General features: G+C 47.6%; 3 protein-coding genes across 5 annotated transcripts; 2 read left to right on the forward strand and 1 right to left on the reverse strand.

The window, feature by feature from the left end:
- The first annotated feature begins 586 nt into the window (after nt 1–586).
- Nucleotides 587–1,201, forward strand: LOC130842924 (iron-sulfur cluster assembly 1 homolog, mitochondrial-like). Its single transcript, XM_057719506.1, has one exon. The coding sequence runs from the start codon at nt 674–676 to the stop codon at nt 1,061–1,063; it is 390 nt and encodes a 129-aa protein (XP_057575489.1). The 5' UTR covers nt 587–673; the 3' UTR covers nt 1,064–1,201.
- A 564-nt stretch (nt 1,202–1,765) lies between these two features.
- ZNF584 (zinc finger protein 584) lies at nt 1,766–9,766 on the forward strand. The gene is made up of 3 exons (XM_057719499.1): nt 1,766–2,095; nt 2,938–3,064; nt 7,362–9,766. The coding sequence occupies exons 1-3, from the start codon at nt 2,078–2,080 to the stop codon at nt 8,354–8,356; spliced, it is 1,140 nt and encodes a 379-aa protein (XP_057575482.1). The 5' UTR covers nt 1,766–2,077; the 3' UTR covers nt 8,357–9,766.
- A 1,421-nt stretch (nt 9,767–11,187) lies between these two features.
- ZNF132 (zinc finger protein 132) lies at nt 11,188–20,521 on the reverse strand. Of its 3 annotated transcripts, XM_057719466.1 has the most exons (4): nt 20,119–20,201; nt 18,967–19,107; nt 17,834–17,960; nt 11,189–14,719 (listed from the first exon to the last, which is right to left on the reverse strand). In XM_057719466.1, the coding sequence occupies exons 2-4, from the start codon at nt 18,979–18,981 to the stop codon at nt 12,789–12,791; spliced, it is 2,073 nt and encodes a 690-aa protein (XP_057575449.1). In that variant the 5' UTR covers nt 18,982–19,107; nt 20,119–20,201; the 3' UTR covers nt 11,189–12,788. The 3 variants fall into 3 exon arrangements, with proteins under 3 accessions (XP_057575448.1, XP_057575449.1, XP_057575450.1); XM_057719465.1 differs by lacking the exon at nt 18,967–19,107 and having other exon boundaries at nt 11,188–14,719; nt 20,119–20,521; XM_057719467.1 differs by lacking the exon at nt 18,967–19,107 and having other exon boundaries at nt 19,885–20,521.
- Nucleotides 20,522–23,416: the final 2,895 nt, after the last annotated feature.

The following is a 23,416-nucleotide window of genomic DNA, read 5'->3' on the forward strand; positions in this document are numbered from 1 at the left end:
AAACACCTGTCCCCTGCATTGGCAGACAGATTCTTAACCACTGCACCACCAGAGAAATCCTGTACAACGTCTAGAAGATAACATGGGGAAAGAAATCTAGGTGATTTTGAGTTTCGCAGTGAGATGACTTTTGGATACAACAAAAAAGCGTGATCCATGAAGAAAAAAAGTTCAGTTGGACATCTCTATAATAAAAAGTTCTGCTCTGTGAAAGACGCCATGAAAGAGAATGAAAAGCAAGCCATAGACTAAAAGTAAAGGACTTTTTATCAAAAACAAACAAGTAAACAACAAAACTCTTAAAACTCAACAATATGAAGTCAATTTTATTTTAATTTTTTAATTATTGTTATTTTTGGCTGTGTTGGGTCTTTATTGCAGTGCCCAGTGTTCTCAGTGCAATGGCTTCTCATTGCAGAGCACGGGCTCTAGGTGTGCCAGCTTCAGTAGTTGTGGCTCTCCGGCTTAGTTGCTCCGCAGCATGTGGGATCTTCCTGGGTCAGGGATAGAACCTGTCCCCTGCGTGGCAAGAGGTTTCTTAACCACTGCGCCACCAGGGAATTCCCCACAGTTCTTATTTTAAAAGCAAGTGGAATGCGCCTGCCGTGTCCATGGAGAGAGGCTGAGGTGGCCGAGCTCTGGCCCGAGGCAGCGGGGCGCCGCGACTGCGAGGATGTCGGCTTCGTTAGTCCAGGCCACCGTCCGGGCTGTGAGCAAGAGGAAGCTGCAGGCCACCCGGGCCGCCCTCACCCTGACACCTTCAGCAGTAAACAAGATAAAACAGCTTCTTAAAGATAAGCCTGAACACGTTGGTGTGAAAGTTGGTGTCCGAACCAGGGGTTGTAATGGCCTTTCCTACACTCTAGAATATACAAAGACAAAAGGAGACTCTGATGAAGAAGTTGTTCAAGATGGAGTCAGAGTGTTCATCGAGAAGAAAGCACAACTGACACTTTTAGGAACAGAAACGGACTATGTTGAAGACAAATTATCCAGTGAGTTTGTGTTCAATAACCCAAACATCAAAGGAACGTGTGGCTGTGGAGAAAGCTTTAATATTTGACTCCTCAGGACTGCTTGGGCTGTAGGCCCCGGGAGAGCTTTGGAAGCTCTAGGGCTTATTGAAGAAATCATGTGACTGTCACATGCTTGAGGTTTGTAATGTATGGCTGCCTTACAAGAAAAATAAAGTGATGCATTTGAAAATGAAAAAAAAAAAAAAAAAAGCAAGTGTATAAAACCAGTATGATTGTACAGTTTGGCCTATAAAAAATACATTTGCCAATAACAGCACAACGGAGGTGGGTGGGACAAAGCTGTACTGGGCTAAGGAGACAGAGTAACTCGAATCTAATAACTGGGTGTACTTATTTTTCCAACCTCATCAAACTCTGCATTTAGTTACACCTCTCTACCCCGGATACAGGGCGTGGTGGGAGCTCGCCGACTCTCGCCCCTCGCCTATTCCGGTGGCCGCGGGCCCCGAAAACCTCTTGGACACCAACCCCCGCGCAGCTGTGTCCTCTGCCGGCGCCGGTCCGAACGAACAGTGATAACCCGACACCGGAAGTCCTTGCCCCGTCGGCGCGGCTCGCTCGGAAACGCCCCTCTCCTGGGCCGTCATTGGCCACGTCGGCGCCGGCGCCGTCTGCGACATCACTTGTGGGAAATGTAGTTCGCGCGCTCCCTGAACGAGGTCACGGGGGACTCGGAGGCGGACTTAACCGAGGCGGGAGCCGCCTGGCCGCGCGCGCGAGGCGGGACTTCCGGCGTTGTCCCCTGTTGCTAGTTTCGCCGCCGCTGGTGTTCGGTGCGAGCACTTTGAAGGCAGCACTCGCGCCTCAGAGACCCCCGGTGGGGGAAGCGCAGGGACCCTCGCCGCGCCTTTGCTTGCGCGGTGACCCCGGGACAGGACCCCCTTTTCCTGAGGCTCGCTGTCGCCCCCTGAGGACGTCCCGAGGCGGCTCCCAGCCCTCGGCACATTTTCCTCAGTCGGCCGCAGGCTCCTGCGCGCTGGGCGAGGTGGCGGCTCCGGATCTCAGCTGCGTCTGCTGAAACCCTCCGCCCACAGGTTCCAATGGCAGAGGAGTCGCAGGTGAGTGGGAGGTGCTCCCCAGGCTCTCACCACCCGAATCCCCACCCAGCGGGTACGGACTCTCAATGAGCCCGTGAGAGGTGAGGAAAGATATGCCATGTGAGGAGGGCTGTGCAGAGACAGAGGTGGAGGAGAGCCGGGAGTCCCGGAGCTCCGTGCGTGGTTCCCGGCGGCTGGGAACCGTTGAAGCGTGAGGAGGTCCTCTATGCAGAGCTGGGGGCCATTGGAGGTGTGGGGAGGACGAGGCTGGATGGGATTGAAGTTGCTCTCTCTGGTAGCGCACCGGAGACACCAATGTGCACAGTGGCATGCGGGAATTGGGTTAGGGTTAGGAGTGATGAGGGTGTGGAGTCGAACCATGCTGCGGTACAGAGTTACGTGCCCGGCGTGCAGGAGGGCAAACTGGTGGGCCCTTGAACGACGTACTCAGGCCTAAGAGAGAGGAGAGCATAGATTTTGTTGCTTCTGAGTGGTGATCTCGGACACAGAGGGAACTGGCTGGCAGGAAATAGGGTGGGACCTGTGTGCTTGGCGGGGTACATAGATGGCATCTCTTTGGTCACCAGCCTGTTGTGGGCCGGATGTAGAATTTAATAGCAACATGAAGAGAGAGGCACCGTTGGTACCGGGGTCCCTGGGAATCCGCTGAGATAGGGGTCTTAGGAGGCGGGATGTATGAGGGTATGTGAGGTATGGGGGCTCAAAGGGAAAGATGATGTCAGTGAGAGATGTGGCAGGACCCTGAGACACAAGTCAAAGGCATGGGTGTGTTTCTCTATTAACATTTTGATGGGCTTTCTGCCCATTTTGACCCTAAGGCTCAGTCGAATTCATCTTTACAGGGCCTGGTGACCTTTGAGGATGTGGCTGTGTATTTCTCCCGAGAAGAGTGGGGGCTCCTTAATTTGACCCAGAGGAGCCTGTACCGTGATGTTATGCTGGAGAACTTTGCACTCATTGGCTCACTGGGTAAGTCTGTCACACTTTCCCCCAGCAAACCGACCACCTCTACCTTTTCTCCATGGGAAGTTCTGTCTGTCCTAAAGCCCACAGAGTCTGTGTGCTCTTCCCCTGCCTCTCTCTGAGCAGCCCTGTTGGCAGCCTCAACATCTGTTGCCCCACAGTTTCCTGGAGTAGGACTTGGAGTTCAGATGTTTACAGTTTGTCTAACAAATCCCACCCAGCTCTGCCTCTTTCTGGAGTGTGACTTTGCTGAAGCGGTGGCCCCTCGTGCTTTGGGTTTTGCCTTCTTCCTCCAAAAGAAATTATATATATATATATTTGCCTCACCGAGCGGCTTGTGGTATCTTAGTTACCCGACCAGGGGTTGAACTCACACCCTCGGTAGTGAAAATGCTGAGTCCTAACCACTGGACTCCAGGGAATTCTCAGGATTGCCATCTTAATATATTTCAATCCATGAACATGGATGTCTTTCTATTTAGCTCTGTAATTTTTTCAACAGTGTTTTCAGTGTACACGGCTAAGTTTATTTCTGTGTGTTTTATTCATTTTGGTGCTCTTTTAAGTGGAATTACTTAATTTCATTTTAGATTGTACATTGCTAGTGTGTAGAAATATAACTGATTTTTGTATACTGATCTTGTATTCCTGCAACCTTGTTAAACTCGTTTATTAGTTCTAACGGTTGTTCTTTTTAGTGGATTCCTTGGTATTTTCTATAGTGTCATGTCATCTGTGAGTAGCAATATTTTTACTTCTTCCTTTGCCTAACTGACTTGGCTAGAACCTGTAGTACTTTATTGAATATAAATTGTAAGAGTAGACATCCTTGTCTTGTTCCAGATCTTATGGGAAAAGCATTATAGTCTTTCACTAATAAGTATGATGTTAGCTGTAGGTTTGTTACATATGCCCTTTTCAGGTAAGGAAATTCCCTTCTCTTGTTTGTTGATCACATTTATTGTGAAAAGTCTTTAGATTTTGTGCAGTGCTTTTCCATGTCTATCAAAATGACCATTTTCTATTCTATTAATGTGGTATATTACAGTAATTGATTTTCTATATTCATAAGAGTTATCAATGGTGTAGTTTTCTTTTCTTGTTATGTTTTTATTCTGATTGATTATGAGGATAATTTTCATTTCAATTGATGAGTTGGGAAATGTTCCCGTCTCTTCTGTTTTCCAAAACAGTTTGTGAAATATTGGTGTTAATTCTTATTTCTGTGTTAATATTAATCTGTGAAGCCATCTTGGCATAGCTTTTTTTTCCTGTGGGGAAAGTTTTTGTTTGTTTGTTTGTTTGAAGTCTATTCAGCTGTTCTCTTTCTTCTTCAGTTAGTTTATCTTTGCTGTTTTTTATTGCCTTCCTTCTTATAGTTTTGGGTTGCTTTTTTGCTTGTTTTTGTTTTTGTTTTTGTTCCTTGAAGTATAAAGTTAGGATATTGGTTGAAGATTCTTTTTTTTTTAATTTTTAATTTATTTTTAAATTGAAGTGTAGTTGATTTACAGTGTTTCAGGGGTACAACACAGTGATTCAGTTACACATATAGAGATGTTTTTTAATATGTGTGTTGTGACATAATAAGAAATATATACTTTGTCTTCGTTCCCAGTTCCTGGGCATGCAGCTCCCAAAACCCTTGGGATCTTTGGAGTGATAAGAGAGTCTTTTGTAAGTTAATGGGTTGATGGTGGCTGGGGACCCCTAGGTCAGGATGGGGGCTGCTCACCAGAAAGACGAAGGCATGATTGGAAGGTTCGATTTTCAGCTACTCCCAACCCCCTCCTCTCTACCTCCCTATCCTGACCTTTGGGGAAAGGAGAGGTGCTGGAGATTGGGCCAGTCATCAATGGCCAATGATGTAATCAATTATGCCTATGTGATAAAACATCTGTAAAAACTCCTAAATGACCAGTTTGGAGAGCTTCTGGGTTAGCAGACATATCGAGGTGCTGGGAGGATGGTGTCATCAAGGGCATAAATACTTCTTACCCCCTACGTCATCAGTCCCCACCCCTGGCATACCTTGTCCTTTTCATCTCTTCCATTGGGCTATTCCTGTGTTGTATCTTTTAAAATAAATCGGTAATAGTAAATACATTCTTTTCCTGAGTTCTCTGATCTATTCTAGAAAATTATTGAACCTGAGGAGGGATTAATAATCGTGAGAATCCCAGATTTATAGCCAGTTCTTCAGAAGTACGGAGGCCTAGGACTTTCAGTTGATGTCTGAAGTGGGGGAAGTCTTGTGGGACTAAGCCCATAACCTGTGGGATCTGATGATAATTCCAAGTAGTTGGTGTCAGAATTAAATTGAATCCTTGAACACCCAGCTGGTGTCAGAGAGTTGGGGAAATGGTGTGGAAAAGCCTGCATGCATTTGGTGTCAGAAGTGTTGTGAATAAGACAGCTCAGAGGTGTTTCTATAATTTTCCCTCTAAGCATTACTTTTTCCCATAACTTTTGGTATGTTGTGTTCTCTTTTTCATTCATCTCAAAGTGCTTTGTAATTTTCTTTGTGGTTATTAGGAGCACTTAAATTCCATAAATTTGTGAGTTTGCCAAGGGGAAGGGGTGGGCAGGGGAGGGGTGGATCAGGAGTTTGTGACTAGCAGATGCAAACTATTATATATAGAATGGATAGACAACAAGGTCCTACTGTATAGCATAGGGAACTATATTCAATATGTTGTAATCAATCATAATGGGAAAGAATTTTAAAAAATTTGTGAGTTTCCCAAATTTCTTTCTGTTGGTGATTTCTATTTTAATTCATTTGTAGTCAGAGAACATTCTTTGTATGATTTCAGTCCTCGGAAGGTGCCTGAGGCTTGTTTTATGTCCTAGCAAGTGGTCTACTCTGGAGAATATTCCATGTGCATGTGAGAATGGTGGAGAATATGTATTCTGTTGTTGCTAGTGGCATGTTCTACAGATATCTTAGAGGTCTAGTTGATTTTTAGTGTTATGCAAGTGTTAATATCCTTGTTCATTTTCTGCGTAGTGGTTCTATCCATATATGAAAGAAATTGAAGTCTCTAAATATTTTGTTTGTTTCTTTCTTTAATTATTGTCAGTTTTGCTTCACAGGAGGTTCTTTTTTAAAAAATTGTGGTAAAACAAACCATGAGATCTACCCTCTTAACAAATTTTTAAATGTACAGAAGAGGTTCTAACAAGGGGCTACTGTATAGCACAGGGAACTACATTCAGTATCTTGTAATACCCTATAATGGAAAAGAATCTGGAAAAGAATACACACACACACACACACACACACACACACACACACATATAACTGAATCACTTTGCTGTACACCAGAAACTAACACAACATTATAAATAACTATATTTCAGTTAAAAAAATAAATAAAATGAACATTACAGCCACCTCTCTGACAATTTTTTAAAGAAATGTACAGAGGGAGTTCATGTTGGTTTCATTCCTGGTTGCCATGGTGACATGAACTTCCTGTGGTATGTGTAGGGGTGGGTCAGCCTTGATTTGGGCTGGCATCTTATTACCTTTCTCCCTTCTAGGCTTTGCACCTTTGAGGTCGCCTGTGATTGCCCAAATGGAGGGTGAGGAAGAGCCCTGGGGTCCCAAAATGGTGGACGTGACTGTGGTCAGCAGAGCAGAGGCCAGGATGGGTCCCAGTCTCAGTGAATGGGGCCAGGGGATGCCTTGGTTTTAGTGATGGGTATTTGTGTGCACTGGCATTTTGGTTCTGGGGCCAGTGACCACACCTTATTCCCACCTTTCCTTTCCCCTCTTCTGGAGTCAATGTGTGGTCTTGCTGTCTGTACCATGGCTCTGGATGACCCACCTCTCTGGCCTCTATGTGTTGTCATTTCCTCTTCTCTGTGCCAGTGCAGAGCTGTCCACTGTGACCTACTCTGTGTGTGACTTGAGATGTGCACATATCCTTCAATAATACTTGAATGCCAGCTACTCTGTCACAGTCATCTTTTCATTGGAGTAGACACATCCTCTTCACAGTGCTTGCTGTCATCAGCAGCTAAGGCCCTGCTGAAACCCTTTGCAGAGGAGTGACTTGGAGACCCTGACTCTCCTCACTGCACTGCGCCCACCTTTGTGTCCTTGCCCTGTTGAGATCTGCCCTGTTCTGAGATCTGGCAGAGTCCTGTTGCACTGGGCCAGCCCTTCCTCATCCAGACCTTTCCCTGCAACCTCCTGGCAATTCTGTGGACTCCTTTGTGGGTGTGTCTGACACGCACTGGTGATGAAGGTGCCTCTTCCCTCTAAGCCGGCTCTCAGTGACTGACTCTTCTGTCTCAGGTTGTCTGTGTAGACTGCGGGATGAGGAAGCCCCTTCCGAGCAGGTGAAGAGCTGCAGAGTCCACCTGTCAGAGAAGCCCTTTCTGTGCAGGTCATCTGGGAAGGACATCCCTGCTGCCTTAGGCTTTCTGCAGTCCCAGGCCACCCACAGAGAGGGGATGCCACGCAGGAGCACCGAGTGCAAGGAGGCCTTCCCACTCGGCTTCACTCACCAGCAACAGCAGGGAGGTCACTCCGCACAGAAGCCCTTCAGGTGCAGTGACTGCGGGCAAGCCTTCCTGAAGGCCTTCATGCTCCTTGACCACCTCATCACTCATGCCAAAGAGAGACCCTTCATGTGTGGAAATGTCACCAAGAAATCAACCCTGGTTCATCCCCAAAGAACTCACACTGGGGAAACATCCCATGTGTGTAGTGAGTGTGGGAAGGCCTTCAGTTACCCATCTAAACTGAGGAAGCACCAGAAGGTTCACACTGGCATAAAACCTTTCAAGTGTGGTGAGTGCGGGAAAACCTTCAACCGCAAAGATGCACTTGTTCTGCACCAGAGAGTTCACACTGGAGAGAGGCCTTACAAGTGCAGCGAGTGTGGGAAGTCCTTCAGTGTTTTGTCTACCCTCATTCGGCACCGGAAAGTTCACATTGGAGAAAGGCCCTATGAGTGCAGGGAATGTGGGAAGTTCTTCAAATACAACCATAGCTTCATTCTTCACCAGAGAGTTCATACTGGAGAAAGGCCTTATGAGTGCAAGCAGTGTGGGAAAACATATGTGACCCGCTCTGGGCTGTATCAGCACTGGAAAGTCCACACTGGAGAACGTCCATACGAGTGTAGCCTGTGTGGGAAAACCTTCACTACCAGGTCCTACCGCAATCGGCACCAGCAGTTTCACACTGAAGAGAGGTCCTATGAATGTACAGAATGTGGGAAAGCCTTCAAACATAGTTCTACCCTCCTTCAGCACAAGAAAGTCCACACTGGAGGAAGGCCATAGGAGGACAGGGACGTGAGAAAACCTTTAGCTATGGCTGGCACCTTGTTCAACATGAAAGGTATCACTGCAGAAAGGAGACTGAGGAGAGAAGCTATTTGAAAGCTAAACACATCACACCTAGCACCCACACTGGGCTGGTACCAGGTACGTGGGAAGGTTTTGGGAGCTACGTTGCACTCTGACCTACCCAGGCTGTTGGCAGTGTTGAGTCTGCCAGTTTCTGTGACAGAAGCCATCCTACCTCTACCACTTGGCAGGTCCCTGTGGTGTGCATCCGTCATCCTGTATGCTCAGGGAAGCTGACCTCTGTGCTCCCCACTTGATAAAGGAGAGAATCATGAGTCGTGGAGACCATAATGGGTCTTATTCCCTCCCCCTGTCTGGTTTAGGTGTGCACATGACTTAGTTCTGGCCAAGAGTAGCTGAGCAGTGTCTGCTAGGGGCTTCCAGGGAAGGTTAACCATTTTCATGGACACTGTTGACACTATATTTGGTCCCTGCTATGCATTTATCCAACCCTGGAACTGATTCACATTGCTCTGGCATGTCTGGTAATAAAGGCTTTTTTGTTTAAATCACCCTTGGTCTTTGGGATATGTGTGTGGAAGGACTGAGAACAAAATTGGGCTCATGAATAGAGGGAATGGTTTCTGTGGGGGTCCCTGAATTTTGTCTGCCTCAGTGGGGACAGCTCCAGTCAAGGTTGGTCTAATTTGCACTGGTGCCTGAGACCTCCAGGGAAAGATTAAAGGGCTCTGTGGGTGACTCTTCAGCCTGGATGTCAGGTTTACTTGTGGATTTAGAGCTCACTTGAAGAATGGGGTGGTCGGTTTAAGATCCCTGTGTGACTAGGGACTAGCACCAGCTGGGTTCCTTGTTCCCCGGGAATGTTCTGCAACCTCCAGCATTGGTCAGAAGAAGCTGTTTCCAGAATCAGCTCAGAAGCCATGCTGTCTGAAATTGAGAATGTGGAGGTAAGTTCTAGACTGGCTGTTAAGTCCTATAGGGACCTACTGAAAAGAGTAAGTAGGCACAGAAGCACTGAAGGAAGTCATGCGGAGCGGGGAGTCTGGTAAAGGACTTGAGCTCATTCTAAAGAGGCATCCAGAAATGTTCCAGGAACCACGGTTTCACAAGGTGAGGCATGCAGAATTTCTCAGGAATTGTAAACCTGTTCTGTGTGTCCAAGGTCACTGTCAGCAAATAATCTATAGGTTTCCTGGATTCTCATAGCCTTTCTGGGCATGTTTACCTCCTGGCCATCGCCCTGGGATTGAGAAGCTCCTGTAGTCCTAGGATGTGGCTTCTGTGACCCAGCCAGTGTTGCTGGTGTGTCTGTATACTACAACCTTGGCTGTTTTTGCTGCCGCTGTCCCACGGCTCCAGGGAAAGAAGTGGTTGAATCAACATATTGATCCAGATCTTATGGTTGTGGGGCCCTTTGGTTTTAAAATTTTGGAAACTAATTTCTTAAAAGGTAAATAAAATGTCAGTTCAGCAAAACTCGTTATATGGTTGTAGCTGTGTTCCTGGTCTAGAAATTGTGCTTCATATCAAGAAGAAAATGTTACTTGTGAGGCATGTTTGGGGAGAGAGCTGCCAACCACAGGCTTGAGGGCCTTTGGGCCATGGTGCTCAGCCAGTACTGTATGTTGAGGTTGGAAACCACTGCTACCTCCTTTAGCTTTAGTAATTCCTCTCATGCACCCCGCCGATGGCAGGAGGGGTGGTGGCCACTCAAGGTAGGGAGTTCTCAGCCAGTCTGCTCAGTGTCTCTCCAACACCACAAGACACATCCACCCCCAGGCCTGCTCAGGCCCTTCTCCCTGTGTGTAGTAATTGTCTGCCTCCAGCATTGCAGTCTGTGTGGGAGCAGAGCTAAGGTCCAGCTGAGCCAAGCAGGGCTCATGTCCAAGCAAGTAGGGGTAGGGTAGACTAAACCAAACTCCTCTCACCCCAGCTGACAGGGCCGGCATGACCTGTCTCCTGACCTCGTGGCCTGCTTCTCTCCCATGTGGTCCACTGGGTCTCCTCATTGTTCTTCCTGCCTGGAGCCTCTGCACTGCAGTTCCCTCTGGCCAGAATACCCTTCCCCTGGAGTCACCTCCTCAGATCTTCCCGACCACCAATTGAAGTAGCAGCCATCACTTTTCTGTCACCTCTGCTTCATTTCCTTCAGAGCTCCAGCCACTCTGCAGTGACCCTCTTCTTTAGTCTGTTTGCACGTTAGATCTCTTTACTGCACATCAGATGGAGATGAAATGTATCCACCACAGAGCTAGGCAAGAAGAGCCTGGCACACAGCAGGACCTCCGAAGGACTGCGCTGGGCCCAGACCACAGCCCCGTCATCACAGCTGGCACCGGGGAGGGTGAAGGTAGTACATCCCCTTCCTGCACTACCCAAGTGCTTACACACCTACCCCAGGCTGTGTGAACTGCCACTGTGCTCTGCAGACTGAATTCACCCAGCAGGGACAAAACCCATAGGGGCTCTCCTACATGAAACCAACATTCTAGTAGGTATATGTAGACTGAATGTTGTGTCCCCCCAAAAATACACAGGTTAAAACCTAACCCTCAGTGTTTTGTATTTGGAGGTGGGAGAATTTGGGTGGTGATTAGGTCATGAGAAACCCTCATGAATGGGATTAGTGCCCTCATAAGAGACCCCCGAGAACTCCCTCTCTCCTTCCACTGTGTGAGGACACAGGAGATGGCTATTAACCAGGAAGCAAATCATCACCATACACCAAATCTGCTGACACCGTGATCTTGGATTTTCCAGCCTCCAGAACTGTGAGAAATTTCTGTTATTTATAAGCCACCCAGTTTATGATATTTTGTTATATCAGTTGGAATGGGCTAAGACACGGGGAGACAGATATCCCTCAAGAAACCACACAACTGGCAACTGTGAGCAGGGCTGTGAAGAGGCCCCCCTCAGTGTGCTGATGAGGCCCCTCTTGATGCTCTGAGTCTATCTTCCTGTCTGTTTCCTGGGGGCTCAAGTGACTTCTGCAATTGGCTTTTACCTTTTAGTGACAGGAAGATGTTATCATGGCTTATAGTCATCATGGCTACTTCTTTTCTTGTAACTTTTAAAAAATCTAGCATTTAATGATTCTTTTTTACACTCCATAGGGCTTATTCATATTTCACCAGTATACATGGAGACAGACACACATATTTCTCGCTTGGTACTGTTTTAGGTACATTCTACATATTTTGATACGCTGTTTTCATTTTAATTCAAAATACTTAAAAAAATTTTTTTAAAAGATTTATTTACTTATTATTTTTGGCTGCTTTGGGTCTTCACTGCTGTGCACAGGCTTTCTCTAGCTGTGGTGAGCAGGCGCTATTCTTTGTAGTGGTGCGCCAGTTCCTCATTGTGGTGGCTTCTCTTGCTGCAGAGTATGGGTTCTAGGTGTGCGGGCTACAGTAGCTGTGGTGCATGGGGGCTCTAGAACGCAGGCTCAGTAGCTGTGGTGCATGGGCTTAATTGCTGCGTGGCATGTGGGACCTTCCCAGTCCAGGTATTGAATCCATGTCCCCTGCATTGGCAGGTGGATTTTTAACCACTGTGCCACGAGGAAAGCCCCTCAAAATACTTTCTAATTTTTCTTTTGATTTCATCTTTGACCATGAATTATTTATAACTGTGATATTTAGTTTCCAAATGAGGGTTTTTCACACACCATTCTGTTCTTGATTTCTTATTGAATTGTTATAGTTAGGGTCCATACCTTGTATTACTTCAGTTCTTTCCCATTTATCAAGGCTTGTTTTATGGCCCAGAATACGCTCCACTTTGGTAAATGTTCTATGTGCATGTGAAAAGAATGTGTTTTCTGCCCTTATTGGACAGAATGTTCTATAAATGTCAACTAGGTCAAGTTGGTTGGCACATCCATCCTGATTATCTGGGATGGATGTGGACTCCAACTATAATTGTGGATTTGTCTATTTCTCCTTGCAGTTCTGTCAGTTTTTGCTTCAAGTACCTTGAAACACTGTTAGGTACATTAATGTTTAGGACTGTCATGTGTCTTAATTCATCTCTTGACCGGAAGGGGTCAATACATTCCCTAAGCCTCTCAAAGGCAATGGGAATGAAGCCATTCCAATAAGCCTAGGACAATCCCATCTCAGGAAAGAAGGGAGTAAAGGGGAGGTATTTCTCTCCATATATACATAGGTGACTGCTGCAAATATTTGGATCCAGGCAGCTAGAAAGAGGTTTATGTTCCAGAGGGGAGATAGTGCTGCCTGGTTCCTAGGCTGCTCAGAAAGGGCAGAGTAGCTTTTGAAGACTCTTCCCCATTAGTGACACATTAGGTGATTTTTCTGTGGATATTCTGCTGCGTGATGTTTGACGTGGCTGAAGATCTTCTCACAAAGACCATTTCTACAAGGTAATGAATTTCCACTCAGGTATGACTCCTTTTATGTTGGGCAAGGTTGCAGAGGCGGCTGAAGATTTTCCCACAGTGGCCACACTCATAAGTCCTTTCTCGGGTGTGAACGATCTGGTGTCGAACAAGTGTGGATCTTTCACGAAAGGCTTTCCCACATTGGCTGCACTCATAGGGCCTTTCTTGTGTGTGGACTCTCTGGTGACGAACCAGGTGAGAGTTATTTCTGAAGGCTCTCCCACATTCACTGCACTCATAAGGCCTTTCTCCAGTGTGAACTCTCCAATGGTAAATGAGGCTGGACTTGCGGCTAAAGAACTTCCCACATTCAGTGCACTCATAAGGCCTTTCTCCAGTGTGAACTTTTTGATGTTTAATAAGAATGGAGTTCTGGCTAAAGAATTTCCCACATTCATTACACTCATAAGGCCTTTCTCTTGTGTGAACTCTCCAGTGCTCAGTGAGACTGGAACTGTGAGCAAAGGCTTTCCCACATTCGCTGCATTCATAAGGCCTTTCTCCAGTGTGAATTCTCCAGTGCTGAATCAGACTGGAGTTGCGACTGAAGGCTTTTCTACATTCACTGCACTCATAAGGCCTTTGCCCGGTATGTACTTTCTGGTGCTGAATGAGGGTGGAGCTATTGCTGAAGGCTTTCCCGCATTCACTGCATCCAAAAGGCCGTTCTCCAGTGTGAACTTTCTGATGTCGAAGGAGGTGAGAGCTTTGGCTGAAGTCTCTTCCACATTCACTGCATTCAAAAGGCCGTTCTCCAGTGTGGACCTTCTGATGCTGAGCAAGGTTGGAATTATTGTTAAAAGCTCTCCCACACTCACTGCACTCAAAAGGCCTTTCTCCAGTGTGAACTCTCCAGTGCTGAATGAGAGCAGAGCTGCGGCTGAAGGCTTTACTACATTGATTGCACTCATAAGGTCTTACTTGGGTGTGGACTTTCTGGTGCCGAAGGAAATTGGAGCTTTGGCTGAAGGCTCTTCCACATTTGCTGCACTCAAAAGGTCTTTCTCCAGTGTGAATTTTCTCATGCCGAGTGAGGTGTGACCTGTTACTGAAGGCTTTCCCACAGTCACTGCATTCATAAGGCCTTTCTCCTGTGTGAATTCTCTGGTGATGAACAAGTGTGACTTTGTGGCTGAAAATTTTCCCACAGTCACTGCACTCATAATATTTTACTCCAGTGTGAAATTTCTGGTGCTTCCTCAGTTTAGATGGGTGACTAAAAGCCTTGCCACACTCCTTACATACATGAGATGTTTCTCCAGTGTGAAACTTTTGGTTATTAACAAGGGTTGATTTCTCCTGTAAGGAATTTTCAACTCTTGGGCATCTAAATGGTACCTCTTCAGAGTTACTTCTCAAGTGGCTGAGGAGAACACAACTCTTGTGGAAGGCTTCTCTACAGTCATTGCACTTGAAGTGCTTCTGTGAGGTATGGACTTCTGGGAGCTGCCCATGACTGGATGGATGTGGTAAGGCCTCCCTGCACTTCGTGCTACTATGTGACTTCCCACTGCCGTCCATGTTTGGGTTCTGCAGGTGGTCATGGCCGCCCAAGACATCCTTACCATCTAACCCACACGTAAAGGGCTTCTCTGATAGGTAGACTATTGAGCTTTTCACAAACAAGTCCCTGTCCCTGATCCATCTGAAGGACTTTTCTCCACTGCACTCCTTCTGATGCTGGTGAAGATTTGCACCAAACCAGAACTCTCTTCCACATGCTACACATGTGTAGGGAGTCTCCTCAGCATGTGTTCCTTGATGTTCATCCAGGTGCAAAATGTCTTTCAAGAATGAGTCACACATGTCACAACTGTCAGCCTTCCGGGTGGAAGGATGTGCACTGGGAATTCTGACCTGCGACACCACTTCTACAGAAGCATTCTGCTTGGAACGTACCTCCTCATCTTCCACTCCATGCCAACAACCTGAAAGCAGAGAAATTTCTAGTTAACTGAGCGTTTCACTTAGTGGAAAGGGTGACTTCATTAGAAATGTGTGACTGACACATACAGGAATGGGTACAAGAGTTTGCTGATAGGCCAAGGGGGCCAGAGTAAGAGTGAGAGGCTCACTGTGCAGGACAGGGCCCAGGAAGCCACAGAGTAAAGGGGCCTCACCAGAAGCAAGGACACAGAGGCAAAGAACTTGAAAAGACATTTCTCAAAAAAAGCTATGTAATATATATATACACAATGGCCAATAAGTACATGAAAAGATACTGAGCATCATTAGTCATTAGAGAAATGCAAATTCAAACCACAATGAGATACCATTTCCAACTCACCAGGATAGCTATAAGAAAAAAAGATAGTAACAAGTTGCTGATGAGGAAGTAGCGACACTGGAACACACATACACTGCAGTGGCAATGTAAAATGGTGCTGCCAATTTAGGAAACAGTTTGGGAATTCCACTGCTATGTATCTATGCAAGAGCAATGCAACATATCTGTACAAAAATGTGTACATGAACATTCATAACAGCCATAATTTTCATAACAATCAGAAAGTAGAAACAAGCCAAATGCCCATCAACTGATGAATGGATAAACAAACTGGTATATGTACACGATGGAGTATTATTCAGCCATAAAAATGAACGAAGCATTACTGATCTGTGCTACAACATGGATGAACCTCAAAAACATTATGCTAAGTGAAAGCCAGTCACAGAAAAACATATCGTATGATTCCACTTGTATAAAATATCTAGAATAAGCAAATCTATATAGTCAGAAAGTAGATTAGTGGTTGCCTAGGAGGAATGGATCAGGTAGGATGGAGAGTGACTGCTAAAGGGTACAAAGTTTTTCTTTAGGTAATGAAAATGTTCTAAAATTAGAGTATAGTGATATTTCTTTATTTCTCTAATTTTTTAAAATTTTAATTGAATTATGTTAATTTATGCTGTACAGCAAAGTGACTCAGTTATTCATATATATTTTCTTCATATTCTTTTCTATTATTTATCACAGGATATTGAATATAGTTCCCTGTGCTAAACAGTACAACCTTGCTGTTTATCCATCCTATATATAATAGTTTGCATCTGATAATTCCCATCCATCTCTCCCCCAAACCCTACCCTGGCAATCACAAGTCTGTTCTGTATATCTGCGAGTCTGCTTCTGCTTCATAAACAGGCTAATCTGTGTCATATTTTAGATTCTACATATAAGTGATAGCATATGGCATTCGTCTTTCTCCTTATGACTTATTTTGTTTAGTATGATAATCTCTAGGTCCATCCATGTTGCTGCAAATGGCATTATTTCATTCTTTTCTAAGGATGAGTAATATTCCATTGCATATATACACAACATCATCTTTACCCATTTGTCGATGGATATTTAGGTTGTTTGCATGCCTTGGCTATTGTAAATAGTGCTGCTGTGAACGTTGGGGTGCATGCATCTTTTCGAGTTTTCTCTGGATATATGCCCAGGAGTGGGACTGTTGAATCATATGACAACTCTATTTTTAGTTTTTTAAGGAACCTCCATACTGTTTCCCATAGTGGCCGTACCAACTTACATTCCCACCAACAGTGTAGGAGGGTTCCCTTTTCTCCACACCCTCTCCAGCATTTGTTACTTGTAACATTTTTTTTTTAATTTTTAAAAATTAGTTATTTTGGCAGTATTGGGTATTCGCTGCTGTGCGTGGGCTTTCTCTAGTTGTGGCAGGTGGGGGCTACTCTTTGTTGCAGTGTGCAGGCTTCTCATTGCAGTGGCTTCTCTTGTTGTGGAGCACGGGCTCTAGGTGCGTGGGCTTCAGTAGTTGCAGCACGTGAGCTCAGTAGTTGTGGCTCATGGGCTCTAGAGCACAGGCTCAGCAGTTGTAAGCACACAGGCTTAGTTGCTTTGTGGCCTGTGGGATCTTCCTGGACCAGGGATTGAACCCGTGTCCCCTGCATTGGCAGGCAGATTCTCAACCACCACACTACCAGAGAAGCTCCTGTAGACTTTTTGATGATGGCCCTTTTGCCCAGTGTGAGGTGGTACCCCACTGTAGTTATCATTTGCATTTCTCTAATAATTAGCAGTGATGAGAATCTTTCTTGTGCCTATTGGCTATCTTTATGTCTTCTTTGGGGAAATGTCTATTTAGGTCTTCTGCCCATTTTTTCAATTCGGTTTTGTTTTTTATGTGTGTGTGTGTGTGTTTTTTTTGTTATTGAATTGTATGAGCTGTTTGTATATTTTAGAAATTAAACCCTTTTCAGTCACATCATTTGCAAATATTTTCTCTCAGTCTGTAGGTTGTCTTTTTGTTTTGTTTATGGTTTCCTTTGCTGTGCAGAAGCTTCTAAGTTTGATTAGGTCCTATTTATTTTCATCTCTATTGCCTTGGGAGACTGACCTAAGAAAATACTGGTACGATTTATGTCAGAGAATGTTTTGCCTATGTTCTCTTCTTGGAGTTTTATGGAATGTGGTGGTATTTATATAATGAAAACATACGAAAAACCACTGAACTGTACACTTTTATTTATTTTTTTTTTGGCACACAGGCTTAGTTGCTCCGTGGCATGTGGGATCTTCCTGGAGCTGGGATTGAACCCGTGACCTCTGCATTGGCAGGCGGATTCTTAACCACTGCGCCACCTAGGAAGCCTGAACTGTACACTTTTAAAAGATGAACGTTATGGTATATATTAGTAAAGCCATTTTGTAAAAAAAAAAATGTCTCTCGGGGGAGGGACAGAACCTAGGCATGGCCCCACACTAGGTCACCCAGCCAGGAACTGGTCAAGCTCAGTGGGATGCTTTCGGCAGACCAGAATGCCTGATCCCCAATCTCTGCTCCCACAAGGCCTCTGTGGGACCTAATAGCTATTAGGATTGCTCATGAGGCTGCTAAAGGAGACACAAGGGGAGTGCATACAGCCCAGTCCCAGCACTCACAGCACCTACAACAGGAAATCTGGGAAGGAAGCAGTGTCTATGGTCCAGCTTTGGGATGAACAGAGCCTTCTATTGGGAGAAAGCATAAAGCAGACGCTGGCCACCAGGTTGGGGCAGGGCATAAGGGCCTTACCAAGTGAGGTCATGAGCTCCAAGTTCTCCAGCATCACACTGTGGTGCAGCTGCCTCTGGGCTGCATCAAGGAGCCCCCACTCCTCCTTGGAGAAGTGCACAGCCACATCCTCGAAGGTCACCAGGTTCTGCAATGGTGAGACAGGTAAGCCATAGGGCCAGTAAGTGGACTGAAAAACAAACAAAATAGTCAAATGGGCACATCTAGGCCCTCAACCTGTGACTCAGTTCTGCCACATCTACCACTGGCATCTCCTCTTCTCATGACCACCTCTGTCCATCCTTCCTTCACCCACCTGCAGCTCATCCCTCTCTTCAGGTTCTCACCTCAGAGAAGATAAAAGGTGTCATTCTCTCCTCACAGTCCCACTGGCCACTGTATCCAGAGCAATCCAAACAAGAGGAACAAGTGGAAGGTGGGTAGATGGATGCTGTTTCAGCTCTAGGTTAGCATACAGCCCCTCTTCGCCCACTGGCCAATTTCCCTTGTGTCCTCCAGATCACACTTCCCAAATACAAGAAAACTTGGGCTCTCTTTTCTCCCTTAAGCCTCTAGTACCACGGCTCATTCCCTTACCTTGTACACATCACTCTTTGGACCATACCATCCTCATAATCTCCACTCCCCACACTCCGCAATACCACTGCCCCTGTCCCTGGACACACCACAGGCATCTCCCTAGTGTACGCATATACCACTATGCACATATCCTGCCGACAAAGGCAAGCAGGATCCAATACTGACCTTGGACTGCCCTTGATTGCCAAAACTTCCCACTGACAGAGACAGCCCTCACCCCTCTATTTAATGCCTCCCTTCTTTGCTGTGTTGTTTCACCTTGCACCCCAGAACCATGAGTAAAATCTCAAACACCCTTATTCTCTTCCAGCTCTAACCTTGTGCATGCTGTCCCTTCACCAGTCATAGCTGTCCCTGTCCTTCCTAATACAGAAATCCCAGACCTGCTGGCCCCTACTCTTGGCTTTGGAGCTCTTAGCTTGGGCTGACCCTTTATGTCCCTGCTACTCTAGCAGCCTGACAAAATCCCCCGGACCCAAGGAGGATGGCCACAAAAACCTGGTGAACTGTAGAGAGGTAAAACAGTCTAACCTCGGGCCCCACTGTTATCTTACCTCAGTTACTTCCATGATTCATTTTTTTCATCCCAAGTCTACATTCTACTCAGAGGCTTGGTCATCATCCTGAACCCAGCTCACAGCTACACACAGTGTCCAAGAACAAGCCTCCACCCCTTGGATGTCTCCAGCCTGGATCTGGCAAAAAGCACATTTGGCAACTCAATTTGGCAGTCTCTGGGACATTCCTTCTTAAAAAAAAAAAATTTTTTTTTTATTTAGGCTGTGCCAGGTCTTAGTTGTGGCATGCAGGCTTCTTAGTTATGGCATGTGGGATCTTTAGTTGCAGCATGTGGACTCTTAACTGTGGGATGCATGTGGGATCTAGTTCCCTGACCAGGGATGGAACCCAGGTCCCCTGCATTGGGAACCTGGAGTCTTACCCACTAGACCACCAGAGAAGTACGTCTGGGACATTTCAAATACAGTATGGCCAAAACCCAACTCTATCTTCCCTCTGAAATCTACTCCTTATGCCAACTTCCACATCCGAAAAACCTATCAGGGTCAACCATGGTATTTCACTGCCACACTTCAGGAAATCTAGTCCATCCTACTTAAAAAGGCACATCCAGGACCCAACCACTCCTACCTCACAGGCACTTCTCTGCTCCAGCCACCAAAAGCACATACCTGGACCACTTCAGTCACCTCCTTGATGGTCTTCCTGCCTCCAACCTCATCCCACCTCCCAGTCTCTTCTCCATCCAGTATCCAGAGAGAGCTTGTTAAGACCTTAGTCAGAATACCTCCCTCCTCTGCTCTAAACTACCCGTGACTTCCACTTACACTGAGAATAGAAACCCAGCACCTCAGTCTGCCATTCCGGGCCTGCCTCCAGTTCCCCTGCTCTTTATTTCCACCAGTCGAAATGGAGACCTGTGGTTTCCCTGAGCACTTCCACATTATACTCACCTCCAAGCAATTGGCACACACTGATCCCTGGGCCAGGGGTACCTTTCCAGACCTTATCCCATGTGATTCGCTTCATATAACCTCTGGCGTAGGTTCATGATGCTGGGGGAAAGTGACTCTCAGAGCCCCAGACTCATGTGCAGGCAAAGAGTCCGGGGCACCGTTCCCGAACGGGCTCCAGGACCACGAGGGCGGGGATGCCAGCGGGTGAGGACCTGTGCGCCCGCCACTCACCTGCGCCGGGTCTGTCAGCGACGCTGGTGGCCCGGTCACAATCTGTGTGCTGGGCGGGGCCGTGCCAGGCGGCGACCGAGTGGCGCCCAGTGGGCTCATCCGAACCCCCACACCCCCTGGGTGGGTGACTGCAGGTTGACGATCGCACTCAGGGCCGTAGCCTTCCCTAGTATGATACGAGAGCTGCCTCCTCGGAATGTGGGACGAAGGCGGGGCGCGCAAACTCTCTGCGTCCGTTCCACTTTCGGGAAAACCGAGGCTCAGGAAGGAGGGGCCGTCAGCCGAGGGTAAAAGTGAGTGCCAAGGTGCGATACACGTCCTAGCACGTCCCCCTCCGCCAGCCCTCTTCGCCTTGCGTCCCAGCAAGTGGCTGCCCCCCCAGAGCCAAAACCAAGACTGCAATGGCGACTCCGGAAATCCCGCCCCATCCTCTGCGGCCCGCGAGGAAACGCCCAAATCCTGACCTCTCACTGGCTCAAGGCTTGCGACCGTCTATGACGCTTTCGTCTGAGCCAATCGCTGTGCCGCCTAGTTGTTGCCTGGGTGATCAGGAAGCGCGCACCTCGTGTCGCGGCACACGAGACACGAACTACCTTTCCCAGAATCACCTTCGCCGTGCGTCCACACCAGTGGTGACCAATGGGAACCCAGGATAGGGGCATGTTCGTACGGGCCATGAGACTCTGACCAGTGATAGCCTATGGGAGGGGCGTTTCCGGATTGGCCTCGCCGGCGGGGGCGGGAATTCCGGGGTCGAACAGCTGTTTCAGTGCTCTGCGTTTCTGTCTGCACAGGGTGAAAGGACTTGGTTGGTGAACTGTGGATGGCGTCCAGGAGGCTCCCTGGGCCCGCGGAAACGGTAGTAGGGTAGAAACGAGAGCCTGGGCGGTCCCGTCTCTGTGCCCCGTGGCCACAGCGAACGTCCCGCCTCCCCAAGCTCGTGTGTCCTCGACTGTCTGGGACCGGCTGGCGCGGGGGTGTCCTCCGGTCCTCCGTCAGGGCCCGTATGTACCTGTGGCCGCCTCGGTGTCTTCTCCCTGTGCATTGTGTCCGCTTTACGGAGAAAAGACCCAGGCTGAAAAGCCACCCATTCTGAAGTCATGACTCAGTATGTAGCTGGACTGCGGACGTGAGAAGCGAGCCGACTGACTAGGCCCGGGTGAGGTAGGGTCTCCTGGCCTCCACCTGGCTGGACTCCGAACCCCAGTGCCCAAAGCCCGCCTCAGAGCCCCAGGCCTGGGTGTTCAGGACAATGGAGCGTTCACAGGTTGGGCAGGGGGGGGGCTCCGTTTCAGAATCCAGTGTGAGAAAAAAGTAGAGAGAGTGGACGCGGAGGGATGTGCATGTGTGAAAACTCGGAGGTGAGACTGACCTGAGAGTATTCAGGAACGTTATCCAGTTTCCACTGCGGGGAACCGAGAGCGTGAGGATAGGACTTCTACCTCTATTGACGGCCTGAGGATGCTAGGAGCCACAGAAATTTTCATTAGAAGATGGATGGTCATGCACGGAGTCAGGATTTGAAACTTTCCCAGTGGATACTGCGTAAACACACTGAACACACTTGTGGGAGAGGGGTTGTGGTGGGGCTGAAAGCAGGCAGCTTCCCGAGGATGAAGCTGCAGATATTCTTCCGGTGACCTGTTCTGGATAGAAGCAGGAGAGGTGGGAGAAATAATCAGATTCCGGATACGTTTTTCAAAGTGGGAGTCGATGGGGTTTCCAGTTACATGGGGAGAGTGAATGTGGTGGAGGATGAAGGACCATCTCAAGTGTTCTGATAAAGAATGAGATGAAGATCGGAGGTTGGCAGGAGTAGTATATTTGGGGGAAGATTAGCAGTTGGATTTTGTAGGTGTAGAATCTGAGTTGTCTGGAGACCTCTTGGTGGAGGTGACACATATGCCTCTGAGCCAACAGGGAATTTCGGTTTGGTCTTGTGATGTCCAGACTTAAGTGCACTGGTGGCCTGGACCAGGGAAGGTCCTGAGAATGGGATTTGGGGAGGAAAGTCTTAGGTTGTGGTTACAGATGGGGCCCGAGGTGAGTGTGTGGTGTCCAGACTAAGGACCAGTAGCTGAGTGGAGGAGGTGGGTGCAGAAAAAGAGAAGCACTGTCCAAACACCGATGGCCACAGAGAGAGTGCTTACCCAGAAAGAGGGCCCATGCTCTCAGATGTGAAAGGGTGAGCAGGTGTTGCAGGGAACAGGGTTTGGGAGACATAATGGGAAGTGTGTGGCAGGACAGAGACTGGGGTCCCAGGTCCAGTGCCCAATGCTCAGATCACATTCATGTGCTGTTGTCTGGTGTTGCAGGACCCAGTGACCATTGAGGACGAGGTCACGTGCCTTTTTTTTCTGGAAGAAATGGGTCTCCTTAGTGCAGCCGAGTGGGGCTTCTGCTGTGATGTGGTGCTGTCTTCACTAGGTCAGGCTGCCATTTTCCCCATGAGAGGTGCTACTGGCCCATGTTCTGCTACCTCTGCTCCCAGTCTACTGTATAAACAACCCCAACAACTTTTGCTTTGGGACCTTGACAACTGTGGTCCAAGGTCAAAAGTGTCACAACCTGAGTAGCAGGTCACATCCAGCTTGGTTATTTTCTGGTCAGGTGACCCAGTCAGGGTCTGACTTTTCAGTCCCTCTATCACACTTCCTCCAGTGGAAGTTTCCTGCCAGCTACCCCTTGTCAGCGCCTTTACTGGCATCATGGGCACTAACATGGTCATTGATTCTGGGGCCACTGATCTTTTCCAATGAGGCCTTCTTGGGGTGTTCGTTTTGCGAGGTTCAGTTCTCCCAGATGCATAAGTAATCCTCATCCACCTTGGTTTGTCATAGGATGAATCACCCTGACCTAGGGCTAGCTGACCTCTCACAAACGCCTTGATCCCCCTTAAGAATTACCACCTCCACCCACCCTTGCCCCAGTGCAGTCCTCCAACTTGAACATCAAAAGGGGACCGGGCGGTGGACAGGGCAGCTCAAATCAGTCCATGACCAGAGAGGCCCATGAAGACCAGTCCTGGTGAGTGCAAGACAGGTGTGGAAGGGCCTGTGGCAGCAGGCTGGTCTCTTACCTGTGTCTTCTGTTACCCTGGCACCAATGGGAGTAGCCATGCCTCTTTTCTCTGCCACCCCATCCTACTTTCCCCTGATTTCCTGTCCCCGGATTTCCTGTCCCCTGGCTAACCCCTCTTGGTCCTTTGCCTCTCAGCCTCTCTCCTTCTCCCCTCTTATGGCAGGTCCTCCACCATTGGCCTCCCTTTCACATATCCTGAACTCATACATATCCTTAA

The sequence above is a fragment of the Hippopotamus amphibius genome, unplaced genomic scaffold (genome assembly GCF_030028045.1).
Source record: "Hippopotamus amphibius kiboko isolate mHipAmp2 unplaced genomic scaffold, mHipAmp2.hap2 H_1, whole genome shotgun sequence".
Taxonomy (NCBI): Eukaryota; Metazoa; Chordata; class Mammalia; order Artiodactyla; family Hippopotamidae; genus Hippopotamus; species Hippopotamus amphibius.